This window comes from Telopea speciosissima, chromosome 1, assembly GCF_018873765.1.
Source record: "Telopea speciosissima isolate NSW1024214 ecotype Mountain lineage chromosome 1, Tspe_v1, whole genome shotgun sequence".
Taxonomy (NCBI): domain Eukaryota; kingdom Viridiplantae; phylum Streptophyta; class Magnoliopsida; order Proteales; family Proteaceae; genus Telopea; species Telopea speciosissima.
The window spans coordinates 78288764-78304421 of NC_057916.1; the positions used below are offsets into that span (position 1 = coordinate 78288764).

Consider the following 15658-nt stretch of genomic DNA (forward strand, 5'->3'; position numbering starts at 1 on the left):
TATGCGGTAAAACTTGCAGGCGGCACCAATTGGGTCATGGAACAGATCATCACATAGGATGGGCATGGGTCATTTCAAAGGGGGGGTGGACAGAGAGACAAACAAAAAGAACTCTACCCCATAATATAAATTTCATTATCTATAGGGAGTGTATTAATGACACCTCTGTATGTGTATTTAGAACTTGCTCCTTCTTTTAATCGCCCATTGTCTTATTCCCATAAGTCCTTCAAGATAGAGTTATAAAAGGCTTTTCAAACGAAGTTGAAATTGACATATCATTTTGTCATTATTGAGAGGTGTCATTGCTTTGCCAAACAAAAAAATCAAGAGATGTTACTGTTATGCACATTTTTTCAAGGGCTAATGTTCTCTGTGCCGCAGCGCAAGCTGAGTCTAAACACATGGCATTGCCACTCAGAGAGGCATAATGGTCATTGTGCCCACCCCCATGTGTCTGGGCGCAGCCTACGCCCCCGGCACAGAGAACATTCTCCCTTTTTTCAAATACAAGTGTAAAATGACACTTTTACTTTCATTGGACAAAAATTTTCAAAATGGTTAAAAGGTCAGGTTATAGATTATTTAACACCTCAAGGTGTTTGAAATTCCCTAATTTATAATACACAAATGCAATTCACCACGAGAGTGAATGCTGATATGAATAATTCAAAATGTTTAAAAAAATGTTGTTTGGTAATGGGGTTCTGTCTATTTTACTTTGCACCAAACCAAACGATATAATCATTTATAAACCAATTAACACCCTTACCTGGTTTGGATTGAAGTTGAACTCAACCAGCACACAACAAACATTGGTGCAAGTGTACAAGAACCTACAGTTCGATTTAGTGCATGGTATCGATGTTGGGATCATTCACCTCCAATGCCGACCGATACTGCTGATATTGATAAGGATTGGCCGCATTAGGTTGGATTAGACGATTTTGCCCCTAAGACATTGATACCAATTTTTTTACTATTTTACCTTCATTGTTTTAGTAAATCAATTCGTATAGGCCAAATATCGATTAATGTCGATTCCTAAATTCCTAAATCCATCACTTTCACAACTTAGGGCCATGATTTCAATAATCAAGAATCAAATAAGTGAATCGGTCAATCCAAATCATAATCGATCGTGACCGATCCTATTGACGACTGTTTCACTTGAAAAACCCTAGAATCGCTATATGTTTTTTGGATCTAAGGGCCGATTATAAAGTTCTTGGGTCTGGATATATTGGAGATGGCAACAACCGATTTCGTGTTTTAGACCATTGCTGACGGCAAGGGAAGATAGGTTTGGATATACACTATTGTAAAATAACAAACTTATATGAAATGGACATTATACAACAAAATTAGTTAATATTTAAGGAGAGTGTCTTAACAATAATTTGACATATTTTTTTTTGATTTCCCTTTATCTTATTTCAAAATACTGTTTAAAATAAAGATATAATTTTTTTTAAATAATATAAAAATTATTATCGTTAAATTATTATTAAAAAATATCATTATTATGCATATTTTTCAAATACACATATAAAATCTCATTATTATTCTTATTTAAAAAAAAAACAAGATTACAAACCATTTGACAGGTTGATGGATTTATCAAGGACCCAAGGGTAATAAGAAAATCCCATAAACTTTAGACGACATTGTTGCACTCAAACAGTTCGACAACCAGAGCTCGATTCAGGTTTCGTTCCGAGGGTTTCCCGAGAACGGACTTCGCTTTCTTTGGATCACACAGAACTACAGAAGGTTAGCCGTTTCGAAATTTTCACTCATTTTAGTTTCCCCTCACCTGTTGTTCAGATCGTGTGGGATTTCTAGTTCATTTCCCTTTTCAGAGAGTTTATCGTCCATTGGAGACATCTCATTCCGTTTCACTAAAGTTTTTGCAGAAATTTTGATTCGCTTCTTTCTTCCGTCGGATTCAGATTATTGTTTTCGAATGGTTGTAGATTTCGTCTTGTCGCCCCCCCTGTTACTGTTAATTCATTAACAACGACATTGTATGGTTTAAAAGCGAAGAAAAAGAAGTAGAGAGAATAGTCCTTGATGTGAAGCTGGATCTGTTTTCCTTGTCTCGTTAGTTATTGAAAATGATGCTTATTTCATTTAACTAGGGTTATAAGAATCTAGACTCCTGTTAATTTTCTTTCCATGGGTGGTTTCCTGTGCCTGCAACTTTTCACTATCCTTCAATTGGTTCGTTACATACATTTGGTGACGTTTACACTTTTCGCTGCTTTCACAAACTCATTTGATTTAATGCATGCTGAGAATTATCACGCGAGCCTTTTGTTCTTCTATTTCTTCTTCTCCTTAATGGGAAGATTGATACAAATTTGAATTTGTAGGATAAATTGCTATCAAGATTATGGGCCTTACAACTGCAACAGAAAATTTTTTAACAGTACTCAACCGTGTTTAGTACCAAAACTTTCTGTACAAATGCAGTTAGGTGATTCTGATAGTTAAAAGAGTAATAACACCACAAGGTTCTTAATCGGATTTGGTAATGGAGTTTTTGTTTTGTTTTAATTTATTTATTTTAAATATATATAAAAAATTTCCCGGCATAGTTTTGCGATGAATTTCTGCTATTGATTGAGGAGTCATTTTTTATTAGGCATTGAATAACATCATTAACACGAGTTGAGTTTTGTTTTTTTTTTTTAAGTCTGGTTCTGAGAATTTTGGTTAATATTTTTCGTCCTATCTGGTCATTTAATTTCTAGATTGGACTCCAGGTCTGCGGAGAAGAATTACTCTTAAGGCAGAAGCTCTTCTTTCAAACTACAGGGTGACAAAGGCTATTTCACTGCAAGGAATGTTTGTCTGCAAGTTTGTATGATTTTGCAATGTCTGGCCTACTCAATGTATTCATTCTTCTTTACACTATCATTAACATTTTTAGACATCAGAGTGGATGGTAATTGGGATTGGATATAGTTAGGTAAATATTATGATATACATCCATGCATACTATAGTTGCTTTAACCTATTGCAATCACTAGATGAACAAATGGGTGTATTCATTTAACAATTAGAAGAAAAAAGGTGGGAGCCTGGGGGGTGGGTGGGTTGTACTCTAATTTGGTTGTGAGGAGCTTCCACAAAACTGTTTTAAGTTTTAACATCAATTGCTACAAACATCAGCATGATATTTGCCTATGTTTGCTACTGTAAATCATTGAAGAATTTCCTTTGCAGTCAGGGCTCAATGGATCATCTTCAAATATTCCAGACAATGCGGGAAGACCTTTTGGATCATCCTTTTCTGTACAATCTGCTTCCACTGCCCCTGTTTTTCATCACACTGGTTAGTAGTTAAATTTCAATATGGAAAAGGTTCTCTGAGCTGCCAGGGTAGGGTACAGTTACACCTCTATGTCTATCTCTCTCTTCACATGAAATGATCTTGCTGACCTCCAATATATGATGCCGTTTTGCCGCACCTCATTGGTGTGCTCCTCTATGCCGCTTGCTCAGAGAACGCTCTCCCTTTTCAATATTATATGTTTCATCAATTTATCCTAATCTAACTCAATTGTGTTGGTTTCTCTTTGATAGGAAGTGTTCAGGGACTACATAACATTCATGGGAGCTTCAACATTCCCAACATGCCAGGCACACTTGCATCAAGAAACTCTGCAATGAACGGTGTCCCGTCAAATGGTGCTCAACAACCTGTAGGAAGCCTTTCTTCTGGACGTTTCGCATCGAACAATCTTCATGTTGCTCTTTCTCAGGTTTTTATTTTGGATTTTGCATGGGTACCCTTTTTATACACTTACACTGCTAAAAAATTAGGTTTAAATGTGCATTTTCCTTTTGACATCCAGATGTCTCATGCCAGCTCACATGGGCATTCAGGGGTGACAAATAGAGGAGGTATAAGTGTTATAAAAATATCTCAGTTTCCTGGTCCTATTTCTGTGTTCCTTGATCTACACCGTCACAAGTAACTGGTATTTTGTTGTAGGATTGGGGGTCTCTCCAATTTTAGGAAATACTGGTCCTCGAATTACAACCTCAATGGGGAACATTGTTGGTGCGAGCAACATGGGGAGGAGCTTAAGTTCTGGTGGAGGACTGTCCATGCCTGGTCTGGCTTCTCGATTGAGTTTGGCGGGTAATAGCGGGTCTGGTAGTCTTAGTGTTCAAGGGCCTAACAGATTAATGGGTGGCGTGCTTCCACAAGGTAGTGGTTTTAATCTCATTAAAATTCATAGTTTGTTTGTTAATGTCCAAAAGAAACCAGTGATTTTCTTAATTGATAACTTTGCATTTGTCTTTAGTCTTACAGATCCATATGTTGCATGTTACATTTGGTATGGAAATACTGTATGATCTTATTTTGGATGTTACAGTAGAGATGAGTTCTCATCTATATATAATGTAGTTAGTATGGTAGTATGCAAGTACAAGTACTGCTTTTTTTTTTATTGTATTGATAAAAAAATTTGGAAGAAATTTTCTGAGATTCCGTAGAACTTTCATTAGAACTTGATTAGTGGAGTATTTAAATCACCTAAGGAATTAGGGTTTAGAAACCTCAGGTAAGCCAGAATTGCTGGAAGGTAGGACCCCAATCAGCAAAGAAAAATCTTATAATAGATTCAAGACAGATCAGATAAGCCTAATATTCTGGTCGAATGGTCTAATAAGCATGAAAAACAGTTATGCAAAAAATGATTGAAGACGGATGGAAGGATTTAAATTTATGGAAGAATCCTTCTGCTGATAGGATTGAGCAATACTGTAGAATCGATAGGCAGAATTCTGGGGATTATAACAGCGGTTAATTAATTATCTAAGGTGAAAAATGATTTGTAACCTGCAATCAGAAATCAGAAGTAGCGACTCTGTTTCCGAAAACCAGAATTTAGAAAGTAGAGTAGTAGCAAGATTTTAGAAACTGAAACTGAACTAGAAATAGAAACAGGAAATCAGTATGCAGAAATGAGATTAAACAAAGTAGAATCCAAACTAGAAGAATGATGCTTCAGAAAAACAAACGGAATCAAGAAACATATAGACAGGTATGAGCAGGGTAAGAAAGTAGTAAGTATTCTGATCTGATTGGATTAGAGGGAAGAAGAGAGAAAGCAAATATATCAGTAATCCACCTGACCTGTAGGGTTGAAATCCCACCAAAATCCTTACCCGGAATCCACCAGCGTTCAATTACTGAAACAATTATAGTCCACTTCTGAATCCATAGAAGTAACACTTTTGAATCTCACAAGAGCAAGCCTGAAATCCACAGACCCAAACAGCATAAACCCATCTTTCATTCATCATAATCATTTCATTACATAACTTATCAGACTACTAATTTATGAACTAACTAATCCCTCAGCTTAGACTTGAGAACCAAGGAATCTGAGAATAGAAACTTTCTAGAGCTTCTGGAGTTTCTAAAACCAGATTCAACAGTTCTTTAACAAAACAGAAACAATCAATTTACTAACTCAATATGGATCCAATCTAACCAAAACTAAAATAGAAATAAGAAACTAACACCAAATCTTGTGTAGAACTCAAATCACTTATACTTGGACTTATAAAATTGGCCTTTTACAATAAAAAAGGGCGTACCCAGTGCACGAGGCTCCCGCCACTGTGGGGTCTGGGGAAGCTCATAAAGTACACAGCCTTACCCCTGCTTCGTGTAGAGGCTAACCCATTGAGGACTTAAGATCAAGTCTAACCAGAACTGAACTAGAAAATTGGTTCAAACCAGAAACCGCAAGACCAAGAAAGGCCCGGTCTTCAAGCTGCTGCAAATTCTTCTTCTCTTGTATCCTGGTTACTGCATCATTGATGGTCTACTGTCCATAAGAGAATTGAAAAAGGATTGTGAGGTGATCTTAAGATTGTCAACATTTATTGTTAATGTGGTTGCTTAATCTAGGATAGTGGAAGGCACATTTGATGCACAAGATGTTGAAATGACAGGAGCTGGGCTGGATTATGAAGATAATCACCATGCAGAATGAACCTAGGATAGATTATGTTAAAAAAAGGGCGTACCAGTGCACGAGGCTCCTGCCACTGCAGGATCTGGGGAGGTTCATAATGTATGCAGTCTTACCTCTGCTTTCGCAGAGAGGCTGTTTCCAGACTCGAACCCTTGACCACTTGGTCACAATTGAGCAACCTTTACCATTGCACCAGCCACCAAGGCCCACCCTCAGGAGAGATTATCATGTATTAGGGAAAATATCTCTACATATACATTATCATGTTTTATAACTATTATTGGTTCCTCTTGATTGGTCTGAATGTTATAGCTTATGGTCCACATGAAGGATGGTTTATAATTGAAATATTTGGGTGGTTAAGTTGTTAAGTTACTTGTATCATGTAGGTTATATTACATATTGATTCATTAGATACATCTTCTATCCCTAGTCGAAACTGCTGGATTCAATTCCTTATAATCTATATATAGAAATCATAAATGCGAAAGTCATTAGGGTCCTTTTAAGAAATGCATATCTCAATGGATTCAATTCCTTATAATCTATATATAGAAATCATAAATGTGAAAGTCATTAGGGTCCTTTTAAGAAATGCATATCTCAATAGATGGGAGAATGTGATCTGTCTTTTGGTGCTAATGAAATTTATGAGCAATGAAATCTTCGGGTGGAGTCGTGCGGTTACTAGTGCATGTATTTGTGTGTTCCCAGCTCCCTGGGAATTGATTCGCTCTTTTGTGTTATGAGAAGATTGGATGATGATCAAGATAATATAGCGCATTTAGGTTGAGTTATCTTCAGTTTTAGCATAGTGCTGTTTTATGAATTAAATTCCAGTTTTGCATATGGCAGTGATTTGGCCTTATTCGGTTCTCAGCTAGTATTATGTTTTAGATCTTTTGTTGAAGTGAGTTTGTTCTGTTCCTGGTTCCTTGTAATACATATATTTGTTGATAAGGATATAATTTTCTTTATTAAACCAGAGCAGAACTGGAAATTTGCATCTGATCTTGTTAATATATGGATTTTGTTTTGATTTAGTGCTTTTCTTCCCCGGCTATAAGAAATAACATGAACTAAATTCAGCACCGCAGGTGTTCTCATTGCTAGGAAATTCTTATTCTGCTGGTGGCCCTCTGTCTCAAGGCCAAGTCCAAGGAGGGAATAATACCTTAAGTTCCATGGGAATGCTAAATGATGTTAACTCTAATGACAATTCTCCTTTTGATATAAATGATTTCCCTCAGTTAAGTGGACGCCCTAGTTCTGCCGGTAGTTCTCAAGGACAATTGGGTAAATCAAAGTCCTAACATTTTCTCCTTTCCGATATTTTCTTGTAGGTGAGTTGTTTTGTAACAAAATCTTAACTGCTTGACTAACAGGTTCACTACGGAAGCAGAGTGTTGGTGTTATCCAACAAAATCAAGAATTCAGCATCCAAAATGAAGATTTTCCAGCTTTACCTGGATATAAAGGTGTTTGACTTACCCTTGGATCCATACCATGATAGGATCATAGGATGCTGATCTTTTGTCCATGTTGTACATTATTTAAATGTTACATGACATTATTGGGCTAGCACATCATGAGCTAGATTTGGTGCATGTATTAACTTAGTAACTTACTACTGAATTGTATTAGCTGTGATTTACTACAGTAGACCTCTTTGTCCCCCTGTTTCTGGATGGCTTTTGTATCATCTTTTGTTTTGGTTGGAGTTGCTTTTGTATGTGAAATACAAGGAAAAAATACGAGACAGACTTATCTACTATAACAATAAAACAAAGAGACGAGCATTCTATAGAGGTACTTGCCACATTTTGTTGAGCTGTAACAAGAGAAGAGCAATACATAGTTACTATAAAAAGAGTAATTCTACTATGATTCTATCCTAGTAATGTACTACGTGGAACTCCTAAGGGTGTCAATCGGTTCAGTTTCAGGTTTTCAGTCTGGTTCAAGATACAACATATGGAAACCAAAACCGCTCCGAATAGGAGCATGTGTTTCCTGTCGGTTTGGTTTTGGTTCCTTATTTGGTTTCATATTCGATTTGGGCCCTATTTTAGATGTTTGGGTGAACTTTTTACATCTTTACAACAAAAGAACCCCTTGTACGATAGAGACATAATCCTCTAAATTTTTTCCATACAGTAAAATGGAATAAAAGTTATCATCCAAGTTGATAAAAACATTGAAAAAAGAATATGATTTATTCAGTTCCTTATTCGGTTTGAAAATGGGTATTCGACTTGGTTTGACGATTTCAATCATGAAACCGAACCGATGAAAGAGTTCAGATTGTGAAGTCAAAACCGAACTGATTTAATTCGGTTCGGTTTTAAACATCCGGTTTTGGTTCTAAATTGACACCCTTAAGGAGGCACGTGCCTGATTAATAGGAGGTCAACCATAGCTGGAAGCCCTGGTGTGGTGCCGTCACCACCCAGTCCTCCACTCCTCCCTCCCAGCCCGCCCCTGTCGGCCTCTCCATTCACCCCCAGGGTTGTGTCACGTGGAGAGCTCCCTATTTGGGCAGTCTAGTTGGGGGAAGGTCTCCCCCTTCATTTTGCCCTTCCCTCTGTTGTTGGGGATTTTAAGTGATGTAGGACAGGTTTGGGAATCCACATCTTTCATCACTATCAGTCCTATTCCAGACAAAAGAGTATGGTTTATTGGGGTTTACAAATACAGGCTGCTGTAGTTGAAAGAAATAATGGAAGGGACTTAAGAAATGAAAATGGGATTGGGAGAAATATGATAATTAAATAGGGATAGTTTACTGTAGGTATATAGTTTGAAAGAGAGGAATGGATAGAAGGTAGAGAAGAAAGAAGATCATCTTGGCTTCACACCATCTTGAATTGCATAAGATCACTCTTGCTTTCATCCCTTCCTTGCTTGCTTGCTTCCATCTCCAAATACAGTATTTTTAAACCCCAAAAAGAAAAAAAAGAACCTAATATCTACTTTTCCAGCAATAACTACTCTCGAATAACTACTTCTCCAGCAATAATTCCCTTACAACATTAGTACACAACAATTCTGACCCCAAATAAAAATACAACAAAATAATAAAAAGAACTACACACAATGGTGGTCATTTATCCATAATGAAGTGACATGTGGCTGCATAAATCCTTGAGTGATGTCCTCATCACTAAGGTTGCCCTTTGCCTACTAGTTTGCTGGACAACTAAACCTTGAAAATGGTTCAATTCCTTGGTCGGCTATTTCATTGGGAGCCGCCCTCCCTTTCTTATCGTCAAACAATCCCTGATGAAACAATGGAAGTTGCTAGGGTCCATGGATACTTGCCTGTTAGACAACGGTTCTTCTTCAAATTTTATGTGGAAGAAGATAAGTTCCGGGTGCTAGGAAGTCTCTGGATAAGCCGATCTTCCTTTCCAGCGCATCAACCTAAGCTCCATTCCCGTATGGATTAACTTACCAGGCCTTCCGCTTCACTACTGGTGCAGGGATGGACTTAGCATTGTTGGTTCCGTTCTGGGCAAGCCTCTATATTCCAATGGTAGAGCGAAGTAAATGGATAGGCTTGCTTATGTGAGGATATGCATAGAAATCTCAGCTGATGACCCTCCTCCCTCTTCTATAATGGTGGTCGATGATGAGGGGTTCTCATTCAAACAAGAAGTTGGCTTCAAATGGCTTCCTCCGCTTTGCCAGGAATGCAAGGTGTTCGGCCACGCCTCCTCCTATTGTTCCCCTTACCCTGCTACTGCTTCAATTGGAGTCTCCACTTCTGCTTATGCCGGTGTTGCTTCAGCCTTCAGGAGATTCAATGAAAATGACTCTACTAGTCTTCCTTGTTAGTTCTACAGCTCCTGCAACCAATGATGCTTCCATGGCTTGCTCAATCATTCTCATCCTTCTCTGGTGCTGCTGGCCGTATCCATCTTAGAGACTTCCTTCGCTTTCCTAGCCGAGCAAGACGTCTTAATAGAAAGAAGAATACCCACCGGCGTTGAGACCCCCCCACCGGCTCTCCTCGCGGACATCACCAGGCCCCATCCTCCCTACCACTGGATAATAGTAACTCCATACCCTTTGGTCCAAACCCCTTCTGCACTCTAACCTTTGATTTTGCCTGTGATGCTGCCCCCGAGGCATCCACGCTACCTCTCTGCCTTTTGAAGTTGCCTCGTCTTGCCCCCCTCATCTTACAATCAGTTCGAATCCTGCAGCTTTGCCTCTTTTGCTATCTTTGGCTCATCCTTCTGGCGCCCTTCCAGTTTCTTCCCGTACCCATTCCAATCCTACCCTTTCCCCTCCTTCCTCTCCCTCTTTTTCCCCTGAATTAGGCCCCTCCACTGGTGCAAGTTTTCTTCCCCCCAGCCATGGGTCCCACTCATATTCCCCCTTTCGCTATCGTATCCCCCCTTTGTGGGCCCTTCTGATTCTGGGCCTTTGAGTCAACTAAACCCGGCACCCATAACCTGGCCGTTCCGGCCCCCTCCTCGGGCCCATAAGGAATCCTTCTTTTTTTGGCTAATTGGGGGCATGGCTCCTTTATTGAAAGGGCTGTGGTCAAGGTACAGGAGGTCAGTATCCTGACAAATCTTCTCGTCAGTGTTCCTTTTGTCACAAACCTAATCATACCGTTGATACTTGTTGGGTCAAACACGGCTGCACGGATTGGGCTATGGAGTGTTAACTAACGTTGTTATTACCGAGAGTTCTATCGAGCATGTGTCTTCTAGTGACACCACTATTGCATTTGCATTTGGGGCTTTTCCCACTATTTCTGTGTCTCGGGATGATTATGCTCAGATTCTCAAGCGTGTATGAACAACTCGTTTGATGCATTATGCCATTGTCTAAGCAAAAACAAAAAATCTCACACTGTACGTACTCGAGAGCATTATCAGATCGGGAAACCTTGATTGAAGTGTCAAGCTGGGTCTTTATTTCATTATAAAAAAAAATTTAAAGGTAGACAATAATTCAGAACGATCTTTTAACAAATAAACCCAAGTCATACAAGAATGATCATCCACAAATAATGAAATAAGAAAACCTAACCTATTTTTAACACGACATGGACCTTAGATATCAGAATGGAACAACAAAAATAAAGATGGACTCTTAGACTCACTACGAGTGGGAAAAGATGACCGGCGATGCTTCCCCAGCTCACAAGCTTCACACTGAAGATGGGAGACAGATTTGCAATTAGGAACCATGTGTTGAAGCTTTGGTAAAGATAGATGACCCTGGTGAACATGCTAGTGAAAAAGAGGCCCACTAGTAGTTGTTGTAGGCTTGTAGCAGCAGCGGTAGAAGGTCCATTGGGAGGTAGCTGGTCAGATGTTGAGATATCTGAAGGGGGCTCCAGGAAAGGGGCTCATTTATCGTCCTCATCAAAGTGTTGATCTGGTAGGATATTCTGAGGCTGATTGGGCTGGTGCTGATGGGGACAGGAGGTCTACTACAGGGTTTTGCACATTTGTTGGTGGTAATCTAGTCACATGGCATAGCAAGAAGCAGACAACTGTTCACCAAGTCTAGTGCTGAGGCTGAGTATAGAGCTATGATTCATACTGTAGTTGAGTTGATGTGGTTAAAGTCTCTACTTCAAGAGTTGGGTTTTCTAGTCACCCAACCTATGAAGATGTTTTGTGACAACCAAAGTGCTATCTACATCGCCAGTAGCCCCGTGTTTCATGGGAGAACGAAACACATTGAGGTTGATTGTCATTTTGTGCGGAGTGCCGTCATGAAGAAACTTATTGTTACACCCTTTGTTTCCTCTGCTGATCAGCTTGGTGATATGTTTACCAGGCCTCTGTTTGAGCCTACTTTTTGATATGCTCCAGCTTAAGGGGGAGTGTTAAAGTTACTGATATATATGCTGTGAAGGGTACATGACCTATATGTACCGTGGGAGTACATGTGGGTCTTGTGCACTACTGGCGGTAGCTTGCTACATCCTTCATATGTATTCTTCTAGATAAATTCCTCTAGTTAGATTTTGTTTCTATTTCTATGACTATATTAGTTTCCTATTGTATTTTGGATTGTAAGCTTCTAGCTTCCCTTTTGGCTGTAAGTTTACATTATATAAGTTAACAAGGGGTGGAGAACTACACTCACCGATTCTGCCTATCTCTGCAGAATTCCTTTCTCTTCTATAAACAAAACATGTTTGTTTCCGTATCTATGAAAATATATGTAAAAATATATATATATTTTTAAAATATGGTATGGTATGCATATTATACACATATAATACACATATTTACTAACTATGATCCATACTAGTGTTTCCTAAGATGTGTGATCAGTAAATTTCATTCTTTTGATTTAATATTCTGTTGGTCTCCTTTGCCTGCATGCATTTTCTGTCTCCAGCTGTTGGGCTGTTTTGTGATTCACTAGACTTAGTTGCTGATAGAGCATTGTGGTGGTTTCTATACTGTAATTTGGCATTAAGCTGTCAACTGAATTTCATAATTACTATATTTGGACTTTTTGTTGCCTTTAGCGCCAGTCAACCCCCCCCCCCCCTTCTCTTTTGCTCCATTGGGCCTCATGTTAAACTTAAATTGGTGTTACATTTTTTAGGTTGGAGTCCATACCTTTTGAAGCTATTGTCCTTAGATCTGATTAAGGATGCTACTAACTCAACTATCCCGATAGGGCCTCTGTCAAAGAATGTTATGCCTTGCAAGTTGCAACTCCCTCTTGTTGCTTAACTTTTAGTCTGTCATATTTTTGTAAAATTTTATTCATTCCTTGCGTCAGGTTTCAGGAGGGGACATTTTTCTATCATATTAAGACTGGAAAAGTTCTATGTTGCATGGTTATTTTTTGTGTTGTTGTAGTATTAGTTGTATATTTATAACCTGTGATTCTTATGCAGGTGGCAATACTGATTATTCAATGGATTTACACCAGAAAGAACAACTTAATGATAATGCCATGTCAATGATGCAATCCCAACACTTCCCCGTGAGTTGCTCTACTTAAACAGGGCAAATTGGGCTAGCCGATGAACTCATAACAGTATGCTGTTCCCTTAATCAGATTTTGACCTCATATCTTTCTTATCCAGATGGGGAGATCAAGTGGCTTCAGCTTAGGAGGAACATATTCATCTCATCGCCAGCAACAACAGCAGCAAGCTCCATCTGTAGGTGGTAGTGGGGTTTCCTTTGGAGCTGCAAACAACCAAGATCTACTCCATATGCATGGTTCTGATCTATTTCCATCTTCCCATGCAAGCTATCACTCTCAGGTGTGTTATTTGGTTCCATGCAAGCTATCATTTACTATGCTGTTCTGTGCCTTTCCAATTCCAACCTCTCTCTCTCTCTCTCTCACTTTTTGTTTTTCATATATTCCGGTTCACCCATAGGTTCAAAACAATGGGCCACCTAACATAGGATTGAGACCTGTTAACAATCCCAATTCAATTTCTGGTATGGGATCCTATGACCAGCTTATTCAGCAGTATCAACAGCTCCAGAGCCAGTCTCAGTTTCACATGCAGCAAATGTCGGCCGTGGGTCAGTCATATCGAGATCAAAACCTGAAGGTTATGCAGGCCATGTCTGATCGGTTTGGTTTACTTGGTTTATTGGGTGTCATAAAGATGAGCAATCCAAACCTAAATTCTCTCGCTCTAGGAACTGATCTGACTACTCTTGGGTTGAATTTGAGTTCAACTAATGATATTCACAAGAAGTTTGCTTCCCCCTGGTCTGATGAGCCTGCTAAGGGAGAACATGAGTACCAAGTGCCAGAGTGCTATTATGCTAAACCACCGCCTCAGCTACATGTGAGCTTTTCTTAATATAGTATTTATATTAGTCTTCTTTAACTAGTTTATCTTCTTTTCTTTCTTGGTCCCAACCTCTGTTGTGGTGGATGCAGCAAGGTTACTTTTCAAAATTCCAGCCAGAGACGTTGTTCTATATTTTTTATAGGTACAAATTTATCCTGGGATTCTCTTCTCACCGTCTGTATTAAATATGTCTCCTTGTCTAGATTCAAAAGTGACATCATATCTGTTTTTGCTTTGTCTACAGCATGCCGAAAGACGAGGCCCAGTTGTATGCCGCTAATGAATTGTATGCTGTTCCTGAATCTCTATGTTTATTTTCTTAATCCAAATGGACTCAAACTCTTCCACTATTGACTTTCTACCCTTTGCTTTCCTTGCCTGTAGTTTCTGTTATTAATGAGAGCATCATGCCCATTATTCTGCAGGTACAACAGAGGTTGGTTCTACCATAGAGACCTACGGCTGTGGCTCATCAGGGTCTCCAACATGGAGCCTTTGGTTAAAACAAACACATATGAAAGAGGTTCCTATCTCTGTTTTGATCCAAATACATGCGAAACTGTTCGTAAGGTTTGTATGAATGCAGACTGCCTTTGTCAAATTTCGATAAAAAAAAAAAAATCAATACGTGCAAATCATTTTCCAAGCAAATCTTCTTAGCTTTTCTCATGGTTGGTTTGCAGGATAATTTTGTCCTGCACTATGAATTGTTGGAGAAGAGACCAGTGTTGCCGCAACATTAGCGAAAACATTTTCCATTTGTACAGTCAGTTGCTAGGTTGACATGTCAAAATATAATTGAATTTTCTTTTATATTGACCATACTTTTGATTGTTGCATTATTTTTTTAGGCTTCCCTTGTAACTTGTAAGGCGACCTTTTTTTTCTTTGCCCCTACTTTTCAATTTACTCCCAAATTTTTTTTAGGTTTTTATTTGAAATTTGCAATCGTCGATTCGTGATTCTGAAACTACACAGCATGAATAATTCCCCTGAGGTGTGATATAATTACAGATCCACCTATGGGTAACTTTTATCCGTTGAGTGGCAGCCTTTCTGCTCGGCACTGTCTGATCACTAAGGCCGACTTTCGTCCATGCTTGATGGGTGGGTCTTGCAGTCAAGCTCCCTTCCGTCTTTGCACTTGAGGGCCAATCGCCGTCTGATCCGAGGAAACCTTTGCATGCCTCCGTTACCTTTTGGGAGGCATACGCCCCATAGAAACTGTTTGAGTGTCCCTTGGCCCGTCGATCTTGATACAAGGTTAGAATTCTAGCTCTTCTAGAGTGGTGTCTCATTGATGGCTTGGGTGCCCCGAAAGCAGGCCTTTTTGGCCCTCTACCTAATTTGCATAGGAAAGGCCCAAAGCCAATCCCATGGAACAGTAAAGTAGGGTCATTCTGTCTAGGTGCAGGTAGACCGCATCTTCACAGACATGTCGATTTCACCGAGCCTCTCTCCAAGACAATGTCTAGATTGTTATGCCTTTCGTTGCGGTTGGATCTTACCCATCAAGGAATTTCACTACCTTAGGACCGTTAGAGTTACACGGCCATCATTGATCGGGGCTTTGGTTGTGGGCCCATGTAGATGATACTGTTCCCTACAATGCCATTGGTGTGTAGTGGGAGATTTGGTCTCGAACTCGAAGGGCGGATGCAGCTTCCACCACCTCCAACGGAAAGAGGCAAATTCTCCCACCGTAATAAGAAAAAGAAAATTCCTTCCTTGCTTTTGTGTCTGATGATGCATATGTCGTGTCTGATTATGCATATGCTTGTGTGTGTGTATATGTGTATACTGCTTTGGATGCATATGAGAGTGTTGCTTCGGGGAAGAAGGG

General features: G+C 39.3%; 1 protein-coding gene and 1 non-coding gene across 3 annotated transcripts; one reads left to right on the forward strand and one right to left on the reverse strand.

Moving 5' to 3' along the window:
• The first annotated feature begins 1655 nt into the window (after positions 1-1655).
• LOC122672290 (probable NOT transcription complex subunit VIP2) lies at positions 1656-14710 on the forward strand. 2 transcript variants are annotated; one of them, XM_043869788.1, is made up of 15 exons: positions 1656-1764; positions 2767-2897; positions 3232-3340; positions 3592-3770; positions 3864-3912; positions 4004-4222; positions 7095-7301; positions 7391-7483; positions 12892-12980; positions 13084-13266; positions 13387-13809; positions 13905-13957; positions 14060-14101; positions 14241-14385; positions 14499-14710. In XM_043869788.1, exons 2-15 carry the CDS (start codon positions 2880-2882, stop codon positions 14556-14558), a joined length of 1869 nt encoding a protein of 622 aa, XP_043725723.1. In that variant the 5' UTR covers positions 1656-1764; positions 2767-2879; the 3' UTR covers positions 14559-14710. The 2 variants fall into 2 exon arrangements, with proteins under 2 accessions (XP_043725723.1, XP_043725727.1); XM_043869792.1 differs by lacking the exon at positions 7095-7301.
• Positions 3260-3340, reverse strand: LOC122649277. The gene has a single exon (XR_006331243.1). It is a non-coding gene; the product is annotated as a small nucleolar RNA snoR35 (small nucleolar RNA).
• Positions 14711-15658: the final 948 nt, after the last annotated feature.